The 25487-nt window shown below is 38.0% G+C and overlaps 2 protein-coding genes across 8 annotated transcripts in view; one reads left to right on the forward strand and one right to left on the reverse strand.

The window, feature by feature from the left end:
- The window catches only part of SEPTIN7 (septin 7), a 594594-nt gene that overhangs the window by 163099 nt on the left and 406008 nt on the right, over positions 1-25487 (forward strand). The window lies entirely within an intron of this gene.
- The window catches only part of DPY19L1 (dpy-19 like C-mannosyltransferase 1), a 71768-nt gene that overhangs the window by 17204 nt on the left and 29077 nt on the right, over positions 1-25487 (reverse strand). For all 6 annotated transcript variants that reach the window (XM_080581792.1, XM_080581789.1, XM_080581790.1 and 3 more), the window contains 8 exons: positions 22213-22333; positions 20586-20679; positions 16456-16513; positions 9441-9532; positions 7330-7429; positions 5982-6059; positions 3088-3174; positions 960-1019 (listed from right to left, as the gene is read on the reverse strand). In XM_080581792.1, coding sequence (XP_080437918.1) covers positions 960-1019; positions 3088-3174; positions 5982-6059; positions 7330-7429; positions 9441-9532; positions 16456-16513; positions 20586-20679; positions 22213-22333 — 690 coding nt within the window. The remainder of the gene's footprint in view (positions 1-959; positions 1020-3087; positions 3175-5981; positions 6060-7329; positions 7430-9440; positions 9533-16455; positions 16514-20585; positions 20680-22212; positions 22334-25487) is intronic.

Genomic DNA, 25487 nt, shown 5'->3' on the forward strand with positions numbered 1-25487 from the left:
TATCTTTAACAACTTTATTCATCTATTTATTCTTCTACAAAGTTGGACTTACTGGTCTGTAGTTCCACAAATGTCTTGGATCTCAGTTTTAAAAACCTGACACAAGATCTGTCTACATTCCCAATTCCCTGGTACCACAGGTAACTAGTTACATTGACAGGTTATACACGCGATGCAGTTTGTTATAATTTTTTTTTTCATTTTAATGCCTTTATATTCTAATGCCTGCATAATAACTGTATGAATTTCATCCAGTTTTGGCAAGAGGTTACCATTCATTTTAATGAGAATGGTCTTAAGCACCTGGATAGTCTTAGTAGTCTCCCATTAAAGATATCTTTACCAGTTAACGTTGTATCTTAAGCAGTAAGTTGTTTCTCATGTTTTCTACAGTGTTGTATTTTATTTGTCAGAGTTTTGGGGGTTTCCTCCACATTTGGACATTATTTCAACTGCCCTCAAACCCCAACTACATGCCCCTACATCGTTTTAGTCTGACTCTTTTCTTGTACTTAGTTATGTAATTGTAAGTTGCTTGATGTTATCAAAAATATTCTGAAAGAATGGTGATATAGGACATATTTTTAATGAATCACTAGTGTAGTGTCTTAATCCCCATCAAATCACCAGGCACTGTTATTCTTTTAACTGCCTCTTCTAAATTGCTTTCTGTTTCAGAGAGATTTTCATACAGATCTTAGGTTTTGCAAACAGGTTTAAATTAAATGTGCTGCCATTTGAATGTTATTTTAATTTTGTGAAATAAATGCTTATTTATGCCCTTTTTCATCCTTCAGTATTTTAAAATGAATTCCTAGGAATAGGGACAATTTACTTGAAAAGGGCAGTTTATCTGTATTTCTTGATTTTCTGCTGTTAGAAAACAAAAGTTAGTTCAGTTTCATTAAAACAAAAGTCATAATTATTTTCTAAAATTCAAGATGTATGAAATTCCTTACCCACAGATAGACTTGACTTCTGCACCTTTTAAAGACTCTTGGACTCAGTTCCAGAATTCCCTAATAATAAAATGAAAATATATTTCCAGGTAAGATATAACAAGAAGATGTTCCAGTATCTTAGATGACTTTTTATTTTATTTTAATAAGCACCTGCTTTAGCATGCAGCTACTTAAAGTAAATAAATAAACACACACACCACCACACACCAGATTCCGGAATCAACACATGAAACATGAATGAACAGAATCAACATACGGTATTGTGATTTTACCCTGCATTGGCAAAACATGCCAAAATAAAAATTCCTACTGCAGTTTATATATGATTAATGGACGACTACTCTACTTTTTACCAAGTAAAATTCTATATTATACAGTTCTAAGTTTCTTTAAATCAAAGACAACAGGAAACAATTATGTCTGCTTTCATGAACAACAGCCTTCTGAAGCAACAAATAAATTACTGGCAGCATAACACAAATTTTTCATACAAGGCAAGAGAACACAAGTGGGGAAAAAGTAATCAGTATTTTTCTGTTTCACATTGTTCCTGATTTATGATACACAGAAAATCCGTTCTAAGATGCCTTGACAAACAACAGCATTAAGAAAAACAGAGAATGAACTTAAAAGCTTTTAGAACCCCGTCTGTATGTGACATGGACTGAGGCCACTATATACAGTCAAATAACAGACAAACAACAAATGTTTTTTTCTAAGCAGAAAATAGGCAAGAAACTCAATGTAACTACACTTAGTATATAATTACAGAAGCTGCTACAAGCAAGTACAGTAAGTTTATAAGAAAAACTATTCCAACAACTACCAGTAGTGAAAGGAGATAATTCTTAACACAGGTGAGAAATTACCACTCTTTTACTGAAGGACAAAATATAAATAAAACAAAAAAGAAAACAAACAAAAATCACTGAGGTCACCCCATGCTTCTAGCAGGGGCAAAAGGATTCAGAAATTGAGATTACTTGTAGCATGCTAAAGCAGATCTGTTTATACAATCTTATCTCCTATTTCATGTACATAATTCCCTTAGCAGAAACCATATGAAACTAGAAGAGGTTAGAGGTGGTTTTTCCTCTTACGTATAAATGAAGATAGCGAATGTTGAGATGAGTCTTTAGTGAATAATTTCACACTTGGGAATATGGCTCAATAGCTTCAAATAGTACTGTGTACTATTTGAACTACAGTTTCCCTTACTCTGCTCTGGTGAGGCCTCACCTCAAGTGCTGTGTTCAGTTTTGGGCCCCTCAGTACCAGAAGGGCATCGAGGCCCTGGAGCACGCCCAGAGAAGGGCTACAAAGCTGATGAAGGGCCTGGAACACAAGTCCTATGGGGAGCAGCTGAGGGAACTGGGGTTGTTCAGTCTGGAGAAGAGAAGACTCAGGGGAGACTTTATTGCTCTCTACAAGTACCTGAAGGGAAGGTGTGGGGAGCTGGGGGTCAGCCTCTTCTCACAGGTAGCTAGTGATAGGACAAGAGGGAATGGCCTCAAGTTGTGCCAAGGGAGGTTCAGGTTCAAAATTAGGAGACATTTCTTCTCAGAAAGAGCAGTCAGGCATTGGAACGGGTTGCCCATGGAGGTGGTGGCGTCACCGTCCCTGGGGGTGTTCAAAGAAAGGTTGGAGGTGGTGCTTAGGGACATGGTTTAGTGGGTGACATTGGTGGTAGGTGGATGGTTGGACCAGATGATCTTGGAGGTCTTTTCCAACCTTAATGATTCTACGGAATTTTGTTATGTAAGTTACAGTCATTTGTTCTGTATTTGCAGTTTCAGAGAAAGAAGCATTTAAAACAAGACTTCTTGCTCATGTTCTCATTTCATAATTATTTTGGTCAAATATTATGATGGTGTTAACAATGGTGTGGATCCTGTAAAATTTAACCTGGCCTAAATAAAGAAGACAGCTGACCCCTAACTCAGCTTCCCTTTGGAAGAGGTCTTGGTGTGAAAAATCTTAGTATTTAATTATTCTCCTAATATCTTTAAGGTCTGTTTGTGACATAAAAGATTTGTCAACTGTCTGGTAATGCAGCAGTTTTACATTTTATATCAATACATACAGAACAGTACATGATTAATTTTCTTTTTCTTAAACAACTTACCCATATAACTACTAAAGATGCAGCATAATATGATGTTAATAACATCGAATTACCGAACATCAAAATAAAACATACTACAAGAGATACCTGAAAAAAGAAAATTAAAATTATTAAATTTACAATAGAAAAGGTTAAGAATTGCCTAACTATATAAATTACGTTGTAACACAAACAGCTTTATAATTAAAGACACAACCCTGGCAACAAGTGCAAGCTTGATATTTGGCTTAGAGAACTGTTCTGAAAACACTGAGTACGACATAATTGTGACAGATAGCCAAGTGTACAGTATTATTTTATATTATAAAGTACACATAGATTAAGACTAACTCATCTTGCCCGATACACCTGTTATATTTTTGAAGTTATTCCTAACATAATGCAATAATTTGGGGAAAAAAAAAAAAAGTATTTCTCTATTCTGTTTGTTATCTTTCAGAGTCCTGGACAAACATTAAAAGTACTGAATAACTGAATAAATGCTTGTTTTCTTTCTTCCAAAGTGAGAAGCATATATTTAAAAAATAATCATTACTGAATTAAATGAAGCAGCATTCTGACTGTTCAATCATATGAACAGCTATATCAGGTTGAAAGTCAAGGCTGAAATACACAAAAAACTTTTTTGCACCATCCTGATCTCCTACTGTGCTTTCTGATTAAGAGAAAGCAAGCTGAATTACATTTCCCAACTTGGGAAAGCCATATCAATGATCAATCTCTACCTTCTACTGTGCACAGGAATAAGGAAAAGTAGTAAAATGTTCAGCCTTTTGATTTATTTTCTTTTTTCCATAGCTAGGCTGTAATTTTCTACAAAAACTGGAGGTTGGGGACAGAATCAGAAACACCACAAAGACAGACCAGCAGTTTACCCAGCCTCAGAAAGCTTTCTCTATAATGGTACACAACTATTTAATGATCTGAAATTAGGCTTTTATGGCACTTTGGCACCAATATTATACACTTACTACTATAAGCCAAATGACACAAATATTTCATCCTGCTTCTGCCAAAATTTACTAAACCAAGATGCTTATTTGCAAATTTTCCTTATAAGTGTGACTGGGAACAAGCATTTTATATATAGTTTTAGATAGAAATTGAGCTGAATAGAACTTACTACTGCCTTTCATTTACCGTTTGCAGTATTTCAAAATGTTTGGAAAAAAGTATGAAATATCATTTAGATAAAAGCTTCTTTCGTGTGGCAAAAACACTTTCTGCCCACTGAGTTTGCATTGCAAAATTTTATCAAAAGTGTATTTTTAAAAATAGACATATTTCTTAAAAAGGAAAAAAAAGTTTACATCTTCCTATATATTTAAGACTGTGGTCTTTCTTCAAACAGCAGAAAATCCTAGCAACAGAACTTGATCATTATCTTAGTTTCAAAAATGAAGACCAGGTATATTATGCTGAAACCCATTTGCCTTTTACTTATTATCTCCTGCCTTTGACTTTCTTATCAATTTGACAAAATAAGTTTTTTTCAGACTAACATTTTATCTTTTTTTGCCCTTCATTCTAAACATTTCTCTAAATAGTTTGAGCAGAACATCTTCTCGTGGTCCAGATGTCCGTAGTCTTCAAAACCAAGTTCTAGTTGGGGTTTCCTAATTTTGACTTGCAAACACCTCATTTATTGTTTCCATTAACTAATGGCATAAGATGAACGCTATCTTTTCAACTTTTTATTGTTCATACTCTATTTTTAGTATATTTTCTATTCTGCTGTTTGAGAATGCATGTATCTTTGAATTCATGAAATAAGTAGAAACAAAAAGGCAAGGCAAATATTTCTACAAATCTTTTAGGTCAATAATTTTTATGGAGTTCAACAATTACGATGCATCGGACAGATCCTACTTTCTGACACTATGATAAAAAACATTTAAGATCAAATGTTCAAATCCAGGCCCCTCCAACCCCTGCTGTTGACTCCCTCAAGTGATGACAGGCCATGCAGAGGGATCTAGATAGATTGGTGCATTGGGCAATTATCAACAGCATGAAGTTCAGCAAAGGTAAATACCAGGTTCTGCACCTGGGACGGAGTAATGTTTGTTACAAGTACAGACTAGGAGATGAGTGGCCAGAGAACAGTTCTCTAGAAAGGGATCTGGGGGTGCTGGTTGACAGCAGGCTCAACACGAGTCAGCAGTTTGCCCTGGCAGCCAAGACAACAAACTGCATTTTTGGATGCATTAAACACAATATAGCCAGCTGGCCAAAAGAGATGATTCTCCTGCTCTATTTAGTAATGATGAAGCCTCACCTTGACTACTGCATGCAGTTCTGGTCTTCACAATATAAAAAGGATGTTAAGTTACTTGAAAGCATACAGAGACGGGCAACAAAGCTGGTAAAATGGCTGGAAAGTATGTCCTGTGAGGAGAGGCTGGGGACAATTGGGCTGGCTAGCTTGGAGAAGAGGAAGCTAAGAGGTCACCTCATTGCTCTCTACAACTTCTTGAGGAAGAAGTGGAGAGGGAGGCACCTGTCTTTCCTCCCTGGTAACCAACAATAAAATGGAAGAGAATGACACAAAGCTATGCTGGGGAAGGTTCAGAATGGATATTAGGAATAATTTCTTTACCATGACAGTGGTCAAACACGGAAACAGGCTTTCTAGAGAGGTGGTTGATGCTCCATGCCTGTCAATGTTCAAGGGGCATTTGTATAATGCCCTTAATTATATGCTTTAACTTTTGGTTAGCCCTGAAGTGGTCAGGCAGTTGGACTTGATGATCTTTGAAGGTCCCTTCCAAATGAACTATTCTATTCTGTTATTGCACATTTCTAATCACTTTGAAACTAATGAAAACACTTCAGACACACTGTTTTGATACTTTAACCTGTTTGAGAAGTTTTAATTTGAAAAAAAAAGTTACCATATGAACAGAGAGTATCTTCTGTAATTTGCAGGCGTCAATATAACCCATAATACACACAGCAAATAATGAAGCTATCTAGAATGAAAAGCAAAAAAAAATAGTTAACAATTTACAGTGTTGTACTTGCTCTAGCAAATACATATTCATACAAAAACTAATTACTCAAACAATTATAAACCAACTTTTACTGGTGCTTTTTTGCTAAGTGCATACTTAGGCATTTTATAACAGCTTCTTTCAAGAAACTTTAATTTTGCTGCTCTGAATAACAGTTATCAAACATATTTGAGTATTTAAGAAGTAGGTACTTGGTTTTCCAAAAATGGAAGTTATCACAACACAGCACTAAACACATCTTTCACTTTTTAGAAAAAAAAAAAAAAAAGCATTCATTAACATTAACTAACCCCAAATTTTTGCAAAGCACTAAAACATCACAATTTGCTGCTGAGGAAAATGAGATTCACTGATTAGGTAGCTTGCTAAAAGTCACATGGAAAATTCATGAAATTATGAATCGAACCTATAAGTGTCAGACCCAACATCTTATAATGGTTATAGCAATGGATTTCTTATAATGTCTTACAGAGTTTAATGGCTTCTTCTTCTCCACTTAGGATATTTGCATACACAGTTTTGAACAATTGATATATACTATCAACTCAAACCGAGCAACATCTCTTTTGAGTGCAACAGACAAGGGAAAAAGTATGGAAACATGGATGGATTTCAATCAACAGGTTACATTTCAGTCAACTTAAGCATTAAGATATTGTGCTGTATGACCAGTATCCTATTGCTCACATTAGCATATGCTACATGTCAGCGCTAGTTCAAGTTAACTCAACTGCTTGAGCTCTCAGACAGAGAAATTCTGCCACTACTCTCAGGTTTATTAAAATTAAATAGGAAATCATGCAAAATCATGCCAAATATCACATGCCATGCAAACTTTGCCCTCTGTAAAATAAATAAATAAATAAATAAATATCTGAATAGCCCAAAGCAATGCAAGATCAACACCTTTTATTTTTGTACTTCAATATACAAAGTTTTCCCATGTTCTGCACTTGTTCAAATGCAGTGACCTTAGGATGGAGGCTGCTTTTAAGAAATAAGTAAATTATTTAGTCCTGGAAAAAGAAGACTGCGTGGTGTCCAATTTTAAATTTAAGAATAGAAAAAAAAATGGTGTGATAAATGGGGTGAATCTTTCCTAAGAGCAAGAGTAAAGCCTGGCTAAAATGAAAGCAACAATAGTTGTGAACTCAGTGACTGTCTATAGAAAGTAGTTAATTTGCCTAAAGAAGACAAAGAGGCTATGCAGAGGTGGACACGGTCTTACCTGAGTTAGAAGAACAAACTGAGCAAACTGCCAGGGAAGCATGAAAAAGATATTAGAAACACACAGTGCAATCAAGCTTCCTGTATTAATATTCGGAATCCTTGGGAAAAAGAGACAGAATAGGTATCAGTAAGTTAAATTACACAGATATTTGCATATTATCAAAAAGTAAAACAGAGAATGGAATAAAAAAATAATAATAAAGTTACCTTGGAATTTAGCTAGCAATACTGATCCACTAAAAGTAACAATGTTCAAGTAAATTTAGTATCATTTTTCCATCGGTTTCCAAAAACAATAGTTCTGATGCTTAGTGTTTCTTAACGATATGATATAACATTACCAAGTTTGTCTTTTCCTGGCAATATGTAATACAGCAAGTCAAAACTATATTCCATGCAGCGGTCCACCTTCATGTAACAAGTACAGTCAGGTCACAACCATTTTCTTTTCAGCTGAATTCACAACTATTCTCACAACAGTCTGCACCCAACAGTGATTTTACTCCTCTAGCATTCTATCTCACCCTTCTTTCATATTTACTTTCTGCAACTCTTTTTTTGCCAGCAATCCTGATAAAGGATTTCAGCACAATCACAAGTATATGAAACTCACCTTTGACTGAAAACACTCTATTTTCCATGTCTTCCTAGAAAAGTTTTATTTATTTACTCCTAGCTTTGAGATCAGATCAGAAATATGTCATGATTCAAGTTTCCCCAAGTGGCCTCCAAAACTCAGGATATCATAAATATTCTTCCGAAAAGAACCCAAACCCAACAGATCACAGCAGTCTGAACAAATTCTGCAAAATACTCTTTGGTTTCTCCTAAAATCTCTCAAGATTAACTATCGGAAGTCCTGCTAAGCATGAGTTTAAGCTATTATTTAAGTGATGCAAATAACAGAGAATTTAAGTTCTAGTCTCTTTTTCAAATATACTTCCTATATTACATTAGGAGACTGCTATACGTAAAACAGAGCTGCTCTTGAAGCAGGATCTCTAACTGAGAACCTGAAAGTTAAGTCTTTATGTTTTTTATCACCTTTTCAGATCCTCGTGCTGAAACGCCTAGGCTAAATACCTTGCTTCTTCATTGGTAAGCAAGATCAAAGACTATTTTAAGTACCAGCATTTGAAGAACAGAAGTGCATGTATCTAATTAAAAGTCAGTTATGGATACAGATTATATACACTAGAATCAACCTAACTTGAAGTTTAATTTTCTTGGCTTTTGTTTGACTTCACAATTTAACATTAAATGAGGAGGTGTCATTATAATATGAAATCTAGCAATCACTCTACAAACTATTCCTCAAAGTATTTTTCTAGACAGCACGCATTTCTTCCTTACCTAACAAACACACATTAGTGACAGATGATAGAAACATGTTTTGGTTTAATCATCAATAACTACAACAAAATTCAGCTAAATCACAAATATACTGCAAATGTGATGTGCTGGAGTTTGTTAATACTTGAGGGCTTTTCAACCAGTCATGCTTATTTTCAAACCAAAGGCAAAACAGTAACACGATCACCTTGCGGGCCAGAAACAGCCACTGAAAAGCAGGGCTAACAAATTCAGGGGCATCCCTGCATTATTATAACTAGATTGCTTTAAAAGACTGAATTAATAAACACAAAAACTGCAAGAACATTCTAGCTTATGGGTGCTATAGAATCCTCTGTTGCATAGCATAAGCTTACGCTACGTGCAATCAACATACCACTCTCCAAGAGGGCCATAACCAATTGATGGGGTTATCAGCTTGTTTCTCAAAGGAAGGAAGTGACATCAACCAAAAAGTCCGATTTTTTTTTTTTAGTTTACACATGTATTTGCCGAATTAGTGATTCTGATTTTTATTTTAATCATGTCTTCAAGTTGCAAAAATTTTCCTTTTAATACATGAGTAACATGACTGCAGTTTTACTGGTGCAGAGTCTGCAACATAACAGCCACAGGAAGGTTTCCACGTTAATGATATCACTCCTACAGCATAGCAAGGCACATAAATAAATACTTAAATAAATGTTCTTAAATACATGCCCTGTGACATTCTCTTTTAAAGTCGCTGTAAAAAGCTAAGTATAAATTGAGAGGTACCTGAGAATATAGGTCAAAAGCAACATCTGAAGCACAAGGAATGGGTATGAGAAACTTTCACGAAGAGGCGGAGTCCACATGACACGAGTGCACTAAAAATAAGAACCGGGTTAGCTGATAATGTTTGCTGCTGTATTTTCATAAAGCAATGCATTTGTATTTCAAAATGAATGACCACAGGTACTTCAGTAAAGCAGAACCCAAACTACACGAGCTTTTATTCACAAGCTTAAAAACAAACCAAAAAACAAAACACAAACAAACAAAACATAAGCCAAGAAGCAGAATAGAGAAGGAAAAAGGATGCAGCTTTCAGACTTAAGGTGTATGACGCACTGTTTAATTAAAATAGATTACTGCTTTTCCAAAATTAAGTATGACAGCTAGAGAATATCCCAAGAAACAGACAGGAAAGCAGCTGCTTGGCTCTGCTTCTGCTGAACGTAAAAAGTTATTCAGGTAACTGAAATCATTCTCAAATTCATGCAGTGACTTGCCACACTTACATGGAGAAAGTGTGTGAGGAAAGGATCTGAAGAAGAAACCAACATACTCTTCATTACACTAGTTATTTAGGCTGCAAATATTTTACATTTCTAGCAGCATCAACACGGAAAATTTTATAGAATGGGCTCTTCAAAATAGGCCAATAAAACCTAATGATTAAATTAAGCTCTTACACAGCTGTTCTTATTCACATCTTTCACTCTTGAACTCTCCTAAAGCAAAGGATAACACAGTGACATCAACCAAATAGCTTTTTCATGAATTTCTTGGGGTTTGTGGCAAACAGCTCAACTACTTAACTGCCATCCTCTATCTTTCTATTCAGCTCTTTAGAAAATGCTTACAGATGGCAATGACCATCAAAAAAAATATATAACTATATATATAATATATATAATAATATATAATAATATATATTAACTTCACAGTTAAGCACATTACTTTATATCCTTTTTCCAATTTAAATTGATGTTCCTACATGATCAAATAATATTCATCACACTATTTCAATTTTACATACAGAGGTGTTTCAGATGCATAAACAGTTAACCTGCAGGAAATCATACTTTAAATGGAATCTGTTGTAAAGAACACCAGAAGTCTCAACAAAAGGAAATACAATCACTTTGAAATCCAAGGTTTACCAGCAAAAGTAAAAGAAAGCTTTGATTACCACTATGTAGCTAACATCTAGAAGGCTTTCACCCAGCATTTAGCAGAAATAGTTTCAAAAAACTACATCCTGAAATCCTATTTATTTACGGTTGCAACAGAGAGAATCATGCTTATACATATTTAGCACTCGACTTTTTGTAAATTGCTAAGTATGCTTTTACAAAATATTTATATAGCTTTTCTTACACAGACCTAGCTTATACAACAGTATTACCCATCTCCTTTGTCTAATTCCATTTTAATTAGCCAGCCTCTGTAAGATAGGTAGCATTGAACCTGTGGCCAGGAAACATACAAATACAACCCTCAGGAGATTAAGAGTTTCTCCCCCAGTCTGAAATACCATTTCCCATTGCTGCAATCAGTTAGCACAACATGTAATCGAAAGCAAATAAAGCAATTTCAATGAGGAAAACACATCGGTTCCTGTACATCTCTTCTGTTGCACACATGACAAAATTGACTGTGTAAGTGACAGAAGGCCAAAATAAATGAATGCAAATGAGAATTAGTATAGACTTAATCGTGAAAAAAAGCTGAAGGAAAAATACTCTGATGGATGTTAACACATGCTCCAGAAAAGACTGCTGAAAAGAGAGTTCTGTTCAAAAAATGAACAGAATCAACTAAAAGAGGTGCTGACGAAACCTATGAACTTTCTAACTCAAGAGGAGAAATGGGGAGGGTTGGTCCATTCAAACACCTTCAGTCAAGGTTGACAAGGAATAAAATTGTTTCAAGTAAATATTTTTTGATATAAGCATTACGAAAGAAAAAAATATTTTAAAGAGTGGATAATTTTGACATGCAAACAAAAGGAATCAAAATGGCTATTCCCACTAAAAATTAGAAATAAAATGCAATAGAATCATAGAATAGAATACTCTGAATTGGAAGGGACCCACAAGGATCATTGAGTCCAACTCCTAGCATCCCCCTAGGTCTATCCCAAAATTCAGACCACATGACTGAGAGCATAATCTAAACGCTTTTTAAACTCCGACAGGCTTGATGCCGTGACAACATCCCTGAGGAGCCTGTTCCAGCACGTGACCACCCTATCACTGAAGAACCTTTTCCCCATATCCAGCCTGAATGTCTCCTGTCACAGCTTGACACCATTCCCTTGGGCCCTATCACTGGTGACTAAAGAGAATAGATCAGTGCCTGCCCCTCCACTCCCCCTCGTGAGGAAGCTGTAGACCTCGATGAGGTCTCCCCTCAGCCTCCTCTTTTCCAGGCTGAAGAGGCCAAGTGACTTCAGCCACTCCTCATATGTCTTCCCCTCTAGGCCCTTCACCATCTTCGTATGGACGCTCTCTGGACAGTAGAGACACTCTGGACACTCTCCATCATGGCTGCGTAGAGCCCAGCAGGAGGAGCCAGCTGGTGACCATGCAGGCTGCCAGCTCGCACCCCACATTTAAGAAAAAAAAATAAATAAAACCTAAAAAGCAACCGAGATTGAAGTCATTTGGGGGATGGGAAATTATCATGGGATTGGGTCACTGGGTGAGGGCAGCAGCCATAAAGGTGACCATGCTCTAGCAGGAAAAAGGCTGACAGAAAGAGTCTCCTGAACCTGGGGCAGAAGCAAATGCCAGCCGGCCTGAGAAGTGCCAGCCCAGGAGCCGTACCACAGGGAGCAGTCCTTCAGGAGCGGACTGCTCCAGCATGGGCTGCTCTCCACAGAGCAGCACAGGAAGTTTCTCAGACAAAAGGAGCTCTGTTTAGGGTAGAAATCAGGCCCATTTTACACCATTTATACCTCTTACCAGTAAGAAGGCATAGGACAAGGAGGAATGGTCTTAAAACTAAAAGAGGATAGACTAGGCATTAGGAGGAAATTCTTCCCTGTAGAAGGGTGGTGAGGCACTGGAACAGGTTGCCAAGAGAAGCTGTGGATGCCCCATCCCTGGAGGTGTTCAAGGCCAGGCTGGATGGGGCCTCAGCCAACCTGATCTAGTGGGTGGCATCACTGCCTATGGCAGGGGCGTTGGACTAGATGGTCCCTTCCAGCCTTGGCCATTCTGTGATTCTGTGGTGAGGTGTTACTCCAACAACAGCGATTATCCCGAAGGTATGTGTCACCTTTAGGAATACCCCGGCTCCATCCTAGGCTTCACCAGTTTCCTGCACCTTGCACATCCACATTCGCAAGTTCTCCTGAATTCTACGTGTCTTGCTTTGGGGGTGTGTCTCATTGGTTAGGGGCAAGTATTAAGCTATCAATTTTAATGCTCTGTAGACATCATCACTGGAACATGTTGAATCTACACAGCCAGTATGTGAAAGACAGTAGTTTTTTAGGTCAAAAATTCTTTAAAGACCCTTTCTTGTTTCTGTACTTCAGTGAAACCTCACAATCCTGTCAACAGAATACCTCTAAGTTGAAATCTTTTTATCTGGTTTCCTAAGGGAGCCATGTCTGCTCCACAAGGGGTGGACACAAACTAATACTTTTCTTTACAGAATCACAGAATGGTCTAGGTTGGAAGAGACCTCCAAAATCATCTAGTTCAACCTCTGACCTAACACTAACAAGTCCTCCACTAAACCATATCACTAAGTCCAACATCTAAACATCTCTTAAAGACCTCCAGGGATGGTGACTCAACCACCTCCCTGGGCAGCCCATTCCAATGCCTAACAACCCTTTTGGTAAAGAAGTTCCTCCTAATATCCAACCTAAACCTCCCCTGGCACAACTTAAGCCCATTCCCCCTCATCCTGTCACCAGGCACATGGGAGAATAGACCAACCCCCACCTCGCTACAGCCTCCTTTAAGGTACCTATAAAGAGTGATAAGGTCGCCCCTGAGCCTCCTCTTCTCCAGGCTGAACAAGCCCAGCTCCCTCAACTGCTCCTCGTAAGACTTGATCTCCAGACCCCTCACCAGCTTCATTGTCCTTCTCTGGACTCTCTCGAGCACCTCCATGTCCTTCTTGTAGCGAGGGGCCCAAAACTGAACACAGTACTCGAGGTGCGGCCTCACCAGAGCCGAGTACAGGGGGACAATCACTTCCCTAGACCTGCTGGCCACACTGTTTCTTATAGAAGCCAAGATGCTGTTGGCCTTCTTGGCCACCTGAGCACACTGCTGGCTCATATTCAGCTGCCTATCAACCAGTATTCCCAGGTCCTTCTCTGCAGGCAGCTTTCCAACCACTCTTCTCCCAGCCTGTAGCGCTGCTTGGGGTTGTTGCACCCCAGATGCAGGACCCGGCACTTGGCCTTGTTGAACTTCATAGAGTTGGCCTCAGCCCATCGGTCCAGCCCATCCAGATCCTCCTGCAGAGCCTTCCTTCCCTCGAGCAGATCGACACACGCACCTAACTTGGTGTCATCTGCAAACTTACTGAGGGTGCACTCAATCCCCTCATCCAATCACTGATAAAGATATTAAAGAGAACTGGCCCCAGCACTGAGCCCTGGGGGACTCCACTAGTGACCGGCCTCCAACTGGATTTGACTCCATTCACCACAACTCTTTGGGCCCAGCTATCCAGCCAGTTTTTAACCCAACGAAGCGTATGCCAGTCCAAGCCACGAGCAGCCAGTTTCTTCAGGAGAATGCTGTGGGAAACGGTGTCAAAAGCCTTACTGAAGTCAAGGTAGACCACATCCACAGCCTTTCCCTCATCCACTAAGCGTGTCACTTTGTCATAGAAGGAGATCAGGTTCGTCAAGCAGGACCCGCCTTTCATAAACCCATGCTGACTGGGCCTGATCACCTGGTTGTCCTGCAAGTGCCGCGCTTCCCTGGCACTGAGGTCAAACTAACAGGCCTATAGTTCCCCGCGTCTACCCTCCGGCCCTTCTTGTAGATGTTTGCTAGCCGCCAGTCGACTGGGACCTCCCCTGACAGCCAGGACTGCCGATAAATGATGGAAAGCAGCTTGGCCAGCTCCTCCGCCAGTTCACTCAGTACCCTCGGGTGGATCCCATCTGGCCCCATTGACTTGCGTACATCCAAGTGCTGTAGCAGGTCGCCAACCATTTCCTCATGGATAGAGAGGGCCACATCCTGCTCCCCATCCCCTTCCACCAGCTCAGTGTACTGGGAATGGGCAACAATGGGAACTGAGAGAGTGCTGACCTGGCACCAGCCAACTGACACAGCAGGATCATCGTGCAAGGAGCTCCAAACGGGCCACAGCCAAGGCGGCAGTACAAAACACGCGACTGTAACAAAGGTTGGAGGAGAGGACTCGAGGAATTCAGGTATTTTGAGGAATGGAAGTTACAGGGGAAATGGAAGCATGGAGGCAGGACACATTCAAGGCAAAGCAAACTTTGGCAGCTCCTTTCTTTAAGAACCTTTTTGTTTCTGAGATAGATGCATATGCCAGGGTACACCCCTGACTGTACATAGACAAGGAAGAGCTCTGTAACTGTTAATGCAACCACACAGCCTAAGGAAGCTCAGAAATGACTGGGAAGGTCAGAACTCTCTTTTCTTCCCATCTAGGTCTAAAAGCGAAATGTGTTTTAACATAAACTGTATTTGTATGGTAATAGAGACTTCATGCCTCAAATATAATGGCTAAGTTAGGCACTGAATACTCATCATCACAGGTTCTTTACTGAAGGGATGCAAGACACAGACTCCTGATGGTTCTTGAACAGGAGACATTTATTGCCCTTTTTCACTACTACATATACTTTCCCCGTAGCCCCACGCGCTGTCCACGCGCCCGAATCTGTCTTACAATTGGTTAGAGACCCTCAGACACGCGCCTTGAGCCAGCCAGCAATTGGCCACTGCCCAAAGCTCATCTTTAACACTGTAGCCAATTTACTTTATCTCGACCTTGCTCAAGTTTTTGGTTCTACCACTGTTTTCCTCATTATCTCACTAACTTGTTCTCATTAACTCAGGGACGTGTGAAACAGCACAAAGCTCCCTGCGAATTCCTTTCCCACACTTTACTACTACAGGACAAAGAAATAGTTTATTTTAACATGGACCATCATGAATTTATAGAAGTTTATAGCATGTTTATGCCATGACGTCCCTTCTACTTCAGTTCCTAGAATCTTAAAGACATTTTTTAAAATACTGTTTTACCAGAGAAGTCACTAGAATCAGCACCATTCAATTCTTTGCTTGCTTTGCTATTTTACAAATATGTTAAATTAATAGTGTAAAATAAATGCTTATAAAGTATAAATTAAATGCAAAGTTGCACTCCAATTACAAATAAAATAAATATTTCATAAATATATATACTAACATGTCTTTTCCCTAAAGCATGTATTATCTCTGTTCTCCCCTGCCCCTCCCTCAGGTCCTGTCATCCACAGAGAGGGAAGCTCTCCTATGGGGTCTCTGTATGTTTACAGTTTCTAAATTCTATGCGTCCTGGCTATAGAATATAGTACAGCAGTACTAATGGGTTTCTTTGCTGGTTTGGTATTCATGAATTTCTGGTAAAATACGTAGCAATCTAAATAAAACCTCCTCTGTTTCTGTAGCTTATTCACATGGTACATCTAGCCCAGTTATGTCTGGAACACAGACAAAAAGAGATTTTGATGTTTTGAAACTTGAACTTAATGTCCTGCTGAGATTTCAATCTCAGAACCACTTTACAATATATTTACTTTGTTGGGCTTTTTGTTTGTTTTGTTTTTAATCTAAGGTGACACATTGGACAGTGATACATAAAAGTTGTAGCGTATTTTGCTTTCAGTAAGGTTTTATTCCTTTCTTATTAACCTTGTGCACTCATCCCCAAGTAGATAAGCAACATCGATATCTTCAAGGAAATGAGATCAATCTTAGTCTTAAAAAAAAAACGAAAAAAAAAAAAACTGTGGAAGACCTACCTCTCCATGGTTGAAAAAGAAACACATCACAGTAATGAGGCCTCCTAGACGGCTCCCACTGTGAAAAGAACATGCAAGACAGGTACAACAAACTCTTAACGGCCAATGCTGCTTCAAAAATATGAAGCAACACTAACTTACAGCTAAGTTTATTGGGGAAAACAAAAATGCTTCCAGGCACCAAGGAAAAGCAATCTGTAGAGTACACAAAATATTAAAATACTAGGCAGTCAGCTAGTGTTTACTCCAGAGCAGACCACTCTTTCCACATCATTTTTTTTTCTTCTGTAGAGCACCCATTTCAATGTAAATAACATGTGAAATAGTTATTCTGCTTGTCACAAGCTTTGGTTTATATTATTTCATCAGCAGTAACAATGAATCCTAGTAGTTACAGCCTGCAATTGCAGCTACTTAATCAACCATACCTAGACTTCAGTCATGAGAAGTAAAGAATGTTTTTTGAATTTTGTTTATTGTTTGTTTGTTTTTGTTCAATTGATTGTTTCAACAAAACTCCAAGCAATACAAATGGAGAACTGGCATGCTCAGTCACCCAAAGGGCATCTTTGCAAATACTGATCTGAACCTAATACTTTGTTAAATAACCAAATCAAATGTGCTCAAAAACATACACAAAAATTAATTCATGCAACACAGTCAATGCAAGCTATAATTTAATTCTTATGCAAAGTACTCTGACATTGACATGTAGAAGCTTTTTAAGCCCTTGACTTAAGGATTTTTATAGGTTTCTAAATAAACCAAGCTTACCTGTTGAAAAATTAGTATCATGGATTCAACACTAAAACCAAAGATAGTACTTTTTCCACCTCAAAACAGCAATAGATAATGTTCCTACCTGTTTGGCTAGATTTGTTATTACTGACGTTCTGTGATATAAATCAAGCAACCCTTTTGTACATAAAAAAGTGCATTTCTACTGTGAATTTGACAGGAAATACAATTTTTGCAATAGCAGCCAGCTGTTAAGATTTCAAAAAAAAAAAAGTCCTCTCAGATCTTCACCCATCACTAATATACAGGTCAAACAGAATCAGTAGGTTCTGGGTACAATATCAGGGGATTAAAGATACCAGCTGAGTCCTAAAACAATCTCCAGAAAACATGCATTCTTGCACATAAAACTCAACTTTTAATTCTGCAAATACTAAAAGCATCTAATGCTAAAAGCCCAAAATGACCAAGAGGATATGTTTATTATTAAAAAAGTCTTTAAAAATAAAGAAAACTAAAAATTTGCTTAAAAAAATATCAAGATTTATGCGAAGTATTAACATTGTGATAAAACCTTACAGTCTAGAATATAAGGTCTTAATTCTATTATGAATGTTTCAGATCCATCATGCCTTATTATTCTACCACATGAGAATAGATCAGAAAATCTGTAGCACATAATAGGGAAATGCACCTTGTCACTATCTTTTCAAGAAAAGCAAATGAACACAGTCTATTTCACAGAGGGATATATTTAGTATAGAGTAAAATGGGTTATTTTCTAATAGTGCAATGATATCATGTAGGAGATACAGTAACTCTTCCCATTGAAATTCTCATACCATACTATGATTGGTGGAGTACATACAAAAAATAGCTTTTGAAAAGGCCCTTCTGTTGGGAGTTATAGCTCCCATGTTTAAAAAACTACTAATTCTTTATTAAATTTAGATTATTCTGTTTTAAAGAACTGCAGATGACCTGAACAGTTAATTCTTAGTCTAGTGGAGTCAGATCTGGAATAATAAAAGAACTTGTATTTTGAATCCCCAGGTACAATAAGATGAAGCCTAAAGAAAGGCACCAGGGACTTGCACTAATTCATTGTTAATTAACATGCAAGAAACAGAATACTGAAAAAGCACTGTCAGAAGGAGATTTGGGAAATTTACTGGTAGCTCCTTGAGATCCAGTATTTGACAATCAACTTATGCATTCTGTCCCTCAACTGCAAGAACAGAGGGAACAGGGGGAACCTGACAACTGCATAAACCACTTACCTGAACACCATTCCTTTACCAATAAAAATAAAACAAAACAAAACCTAAGCATGAGTTTTCAACATATCCCTTTGATTGTCTTAACAGAGAATGCTCCAGAGCTTGAAGCTAACTTGCATCATACCAGAAGATTCCCAAGTGCCTTTGCATAACCAGAGGTTGCAGTTTCACACTACAGCTAACCAAATGCAACGTCAGCTCACTTTTGAAAAGGATGGTTGTGTTCCCCTTCTTAACCTTGGCCACACACAGCGTGCTAGGACAGGGAAATACTGTCTGGTGATCTTCTAACCTTGAAGAGGAAATTGTTTAAGGAGTTAAACAGCAAAAAGTAGTCCTACAAAAGCAACTACCTTTCTGCTATCTGAACTCCTGGAACAATAGAGTATGGACGGCAAGCACAGATGGGAACACATGCTAGCTTGGAAAGTAAGAGAGTGGTCTTCCACTATGCTATTACCTGCCGTCACTAGACAAAGTTACAAGGAGACTAAAAGCAAATAAGGCTGAAATAAAAAGACTATACGTTTCACAAACACCTAGGGAGGAAAAAAAAGCTAGAAAAAAACAATTATGTAAACTTGAGATGATCGTTGCTAACAAATTCATAAATGAAAAGTTGAAGAAAATATTAGAGGATAGTTTCCCACCATCAAATGAGTCAGGTGCTGTGAAAAAGTCTTTCAAAAGGCATAGAAAAAAAATCAGCTTTAGGAAGGAGACCTACACCAATTCATAAGATTCCTACTTCAGCATAGCAGAATTGCATCACTCAAGATTCAGTTCTTCAATTTTTCACACCTAAATAAAAGCCTTTGTATTCCAGCTTTCCTTGACTACAAGGAACCTTCATACAGATATAATGACTAAGCAGCCATCTAGATTTGGTATCAAACTATGAACTTCTTTAGAAGAAATAAAAAAGATCAAAATCCTACCTCCAGAAAATTGCATAGTCATTAGTTATTTTTCATAACCCCAGCTAGCTAGTGGCTTACAATTTGAAAGAACTGCATTTACATTCTAGTCATTTTGACTACGTACATTGCAGATCATTTGCATTTAAAACTGAATTACTTTCAATACTCAGTAGTTAATTTCTCAGTACTTTCCTTGGATAAGACATTACTGACTCTTCAGTGACATTAATACATGAAATGTGGCTTTCCATGCACCTAACTTAAGAGAAACATGACAAGTTAGTCATACGAATATTCAAAGATTACCTACTTCCTCAAAAAATGAGGGATTTACTTTCTTTGTTAAGAAACACATACATGCTTTACTCCCAAATGTCTGACAGTTGTATTACACAACTTCCTCTTCTCAGTATCACATTCAGCTCCTGCCCTGTGCTATTCTTTATCTGAACCATCACCATATGCTTCAGAGAAAGCAGAAAGAGAACAAATGTCAGTGAAGCCACATAATGATGTGGAGGGAAAAAACACATCTCTTTAAAAAAAGTAGCAGCTTTTTGCACAACAGGCGAATGAAAATAGAGGTACAAATATTTCTGCTTCTTTTTTTCTGCAGAACGTGGAATCTCTTTTGTATGAAAGTATATTATGGTTCCTGAAATTTAAGGTCAGATACTGAAAACAGAAATTCACTGAAAAAGGGAAGTATATGTATGCCTGCAAAAGAATGCATTATCTTAAAAAACATTTTGCCTTGTCAGTTATATTAAAATTGAAAGAAATGCAGTATTACTGGAGGAAAAGCATTCTAAAAACCCCAGTCTTGTCATTCAACAAGTGCAGTGTCATTTAAACTTTGTTTAAAAATGAGTAACACTGGTAATTTTAAGAACACCATCAGGACAAAAGTTATTTAAAAATTGCATAATAGTAAATTTTATCCACAACACAGTGGTATCAATGAGATACCACTTCACTGAAATTTTCCATGTTTTTGTAGCATCAACATTTTACTTTAATCAACAAGTTTCTGTCCCACTAGTTTTCAGTGACAATGTATACATTACAGTAAAAATACTACTACTGTACAAACAAACAATATACCATCAAAATATTTTAGCATCTACCTTTTTTTTAATTATACTGTAAAAGCAGACTACCAGTACTAATTAAATAGTCTCAACTGCCTTACCTGAGGTATGTGCCATATAGGAAGAACAGTGACATCATTAATCCATTCAAAAGAAAAATCACAGCAACATAAAAGGAAGCAGGGTCTCCCAAACCTAACAAAAAATTAACACATTGTCAAATATACATGAAAGATCATATAGTTTATAAATCACCACACAATCAGTATAATAAAGCACATTACATAGACTACCTTAATATATCTACAGAAAGAGGCAAAGAAAAGAAAATGCCATGAAGATTATATCAAAAGACAACATTTTCCACCCCCCAGAAAAAAAAGTTACTATTAAAAGAAGAGGAGGGGGACACACAGCATTTGTGCAGTCAGAACAAACCAAGAAGGAAGCTTTACCTATATATATAAAAAAAAGAAATGTATAGAAGGGATAAGCATTACTGTAACAACATTCTCTACGGAAATTTTGACTTCATAGAGGATTTTAGAACACGTTTGTACTCCCCATACTCTCACTTCCATTCTCTTTCAGGTGTAAATCCATCTTTAAACATAAATTACGCACAATGCTCTTTGCTTTTCTTCTTTCATTAGATGCCAACAGATGTTCTAGTAATGCACATCTTTCAATTTATTCATTCACAAACACTTCCGTGTTCACATGCTTGTTGTTGTTCTTTCTTTAAATCCTCCTGGCTCTAATCATTTCTGCACTACAACTTAAAAAGCCTTACTCACTACAGAGAAGCTAGCAAAACTTCAGAGTTTAGTACACAGAAATGCTTATTCATTATTGCTGAAAGTATAGCATGACAGTTCTCCAAAATAAGATGAAGATATGCCCTCCAAAAATGGTAGCCTCAATAGCTGTGGAGTTTGGTTGTTTGGATGGTTGTTGTTGGTTTTTTGTTGTGGTGGCGGTGGTTTTGTTTTTTGTTTGTTTGTTTAAAAATACCAGGAATTGTAAGTTACACATTTATTCACTGTTTACTGCTTCTGACAACATTAGAGGAAGTGAATCATTTGAGCTCTGAAGAGAGTTTGTATAGCTTTGTGGAAAGGAAAAATATTAATGTGTGACCACACAAAGACATTTCAAATGATAAAATGAAACAACTACACGAACTACCATCTATCAGTTAGCTTTAACTGACTGTAGAAAATCAACAGTTTTTCTGGGCAAAGTACTTCTATAGTATAATTTACTTTAAAAGCCTATACTTGAATGTCAAAATAAAATTTAAAAAGCTAAGAAGTGGCAGCAACAAACTATGATGTCAAATTCAAGACATAAGGTTGAAATTCTTACACTGAATATTAGGTCACACGAGGGTACTTTCCCAGCAAAATCACTACATAAAATATTCTCCAAAAGGGAGTTTTGTGGGTATCTTTTTCCCCCTCCCTCCCACTCCTCAAGTTTTAGTTAGAAGAGGAAATACAGAAGGTAAGTTTTTGAAATGTAGTATCTTGGAACGAATTGCAGATCCTTGGTGTTCTTATAAGTATCTTTTTTCATGTTTTTCACAAGTGTGAATCTGCCAAAACACAGGTTTAGCCAAATGAAAGCACATAAGCGACAAAGACACAGGAATATTTATTTTTTCTGACATACATAAAGACACAGTTATATGCTTCCAGGGAGAAACTAGAACAAAACACAACTCACCCTCGCAGCTTTCAACAGGACTAAGCCCTTTTCCTCTGTTTACAGTCCAACATGTCTTTGTTGGTACACCAAGAAAATCCATAATGGCAGTATATATGCGGTACCAGCTGGCGAGGACCACCTAGGCAGAAAGCAGGATTTGAAGTTTCTGAAAAGGAACTTGGAGATTAGCTCACTGCCCAAGGTAACCTCTCACAACAACCGGCCTTCACCCAGTACTTTTTTCAAGCTCAACATTTCTCTAAATTACTGAGCGTTGTTGACTGTAATTCACTGAAGGCATTCAGCACAGACCAAGCATTCAGTAATAGACTAAAATTATGCCAACTTCAGGACAGAAATAATTTAAATCAATCAAACTGGAATATTTGAAAAAATAATATTTCACTATTTTCCAATTTTTATTATTTATCTTGTTTATTAGATATTAAAATCCCAGATCTTGATCTTAAATCAATTAAAAAACAATTGCTTATTTTTTTCCACATGGCCAAAATATTAATGGACCAAATCTTTATTCCCCTCCCCCCCCATTTTTGTGTGTATTTGTTTGTTTTCCTATTTCACCCAGATAAACTTTGGTAGGTTAAATTTAAGCATGCATTAGAAAGCGCTTCCAGATGCAATGTAAGACAGCATTTCCATTTTCCATGGAAAGGCTGTAATATTCTTATGACAACAACCAAATTAAATCTCAACACCTGACACAAAAAAACTACAGTATTTTACGCAAAGAAAAACTGCAACTCATCTCACAGCAAAGTCACTAGAGTTAAGATTACCAAGCTATTCTGTCAGGATATAATAGACTTTACATATAGAATTCATAAATGAATAATGTGGCCATTCCAGTTAAGCTGCTGTGAAAGTTATAACCTGGGGGTCCCTAGACTGAAAATATGTTTCACCACTGCAGCATTATCTGTCCCAACCCTGTGCCACAGAAAACACGCACAGGAAATATGATTCCCTCTTTTCTTTCCCCATGCAATTAATAAAACTGTTTATGTCACTTCCATCATTAAGAAGGGCAAGAAGAAAATACAGGGAATAGCAGCTTGATCCCTAATAAGGTAGGTATTGGGCTTACGTGACAAGGCTTTGGTAGCAGGGTAGGGAGGCTGCAGGGGGCTGTGAGCAGAGACCAGCAGCTGCCCCATGTCAGACCAGAGCCAGCTGCCCCAGAAGGGACCTGCCACTGCTCAAAGACGAGCTAATGCTGGATGGATGTGGGGGACGGTTGTCTTTAGTTTGCTTTCACTTCTCAGTGCTCCACTCTGGTATTTATTGGTAATAAATTATGTTAATTTCTCTTATCCTGAGTCTGCTCTGCTTGTGACGGCAATCGGTGAGTGATCTCCCTGTTCTTATCTCAAACCAGGAGCTTTTTTTCCCCTCATCGTATTTTTAACCCCTTGTCCTTCTGAGGAGGGGGAATGTGAGAGTGGCATGCATGGTGGTCCTTAGTTGCCCATCGGTGTTGAACCTCCGCAGCTGTGAAGTAAATCTTCCTGGAAACCACTTCCAAACATACTAATGACCAAAAAAAAAGTGACTGCAAGCAGTCAGCATGGATTTACACAGGGGAATTCATGCCTGACTAACTTCACAGCTTTCTGAGATGACTGGCTTGTTAGATGAGGGGAGAGCTGTGGATGTTCTTTATCCTGACTTAGGAAAGCACTCAGTCTTGCACCATAATATCCTCCTGGACAAACTGATGAAAAACAAACAGTGTAAGTGGACACAGGACTGTGAACTAGCTGAACTGGCTCAGAAGATTGATCAGCAGCACGAAGGCCAGCTGGAGGCCAGTCACTATGGGAGCACCCTAGGGATCAATACTGGTACCAAACCTGCCCCCAGCTTTATTAATGACTAGATGACAGGACAAGAGAACACCCTCCAAAAATCTGTAGACGATACAAAATTGGAAAGAGTAGCTGACATTTCTGCTGCAGTTCAGAGGGACCTCAACAGGCAAGAGAAATGCGCTGACAGGAATCTCACAATGGGAAATGCAAAATCCGGCACTGCGGAGGAAAAACCCCACACACCAGTACAGACTGGGGAGCAGTCTGGAAAGCAGTTTTGCAGAAAAGCTAGAAAGCAGTTTTGCAGAAAAGGACCTGGGTGTCCTGGTGGACAAGCTGTAAGTGAGCCAGAAATGAACCCTGGTCACAAAGAAAGCAAAAAGTATCCTCAGCTGTATTTAGGGAGTCAGGAGGCATAGAGGGAGATCCTTCCCCTATCTTCAGGGTTGGTAAGAATGTATCCTGAGTCCTGTTCTGGGCTGCTCAAAATAATAACATAGATGGAGTAAAGAAGACTAAGACAGACTGCTTTCAGTTGCACCCAGTGACAGGACAAGAGCCAATAAGCACAAATTGAAATGCATAGGTCATTCCACTTACATATAATTTTTTTTATTATTATTATTAATTTTTAGACACTATTAGGGTGTTCAAACACTAGAACAGGCTGCCCAAAGAGATGAAGATACTCAAAACTGAACAAGAGATGGCCCTGAGCAATCTGCTCTACTTCATCTTGCTTTGAGTGGGATTAGATGATGTTCAGACATCCCTTCCAACTTCAACTGTTCTACAATTCTATGATTTATTCATTTTTCAAACTAAGACTCCAAACACCATTTATCACTTCATCTCTTTACACTCTCACAACATAAACCTTACATATTCCAAACACAACTGCATCCTTCTGTCTAGACCCAGACTCCTTGCGTCACTATCGTGTCCTGTGTAGTACACTATCCTGAAGTCCTGGGGGCTTCCTCACCATCTGTGCCCTGCCTGGCACTTCTACCTGTCCATGTGTGCATACAAGAACCAGACACTTGCCCCTTCTCCAGGTAGGCAACAACAGGGCTGGGAACCAATTCCAAATCCTTCCTCTCATCAACTGAAAGCTGTTTGTATGCTGCCAACAGAACGTGAATGAAAGCTTAGAGACATCTGTCTAGTATGCTTGCACCACCAGCCCTGAAGCTGACATTACCCCAAGCACATAAAGCATTCTTGCTGAACTGATGTTGGAAAAAAAATAAATAAATCTCATTTACCAACTTAACCTTTTCATGTCACAAGTGTTTATGTCAGCTGCAGATGTTACCACACATGAATACTCCCTAAAAATGCTACCAAGGGTTTTAGGTACTTCCTACAAAGCACAGAAACATTTTTACCAAAAGCTACTTCACATGAAACAGTTCGCACAGACAAAAAAATGGAAGCAAACCAGTAGTACAAAATTGC

This window comes from Anser brachyrhynchus (assembly GCF_964034855.1).
Source record: "Anser brachyrhynchus genome assembly, chromosome: 2".
Taxonomy (NCBI): Eukaryota; Metazoa; Chordata; class Aves; order Anseriformes; family Anatidae; genus Anser; species Anser brachyrhynchus.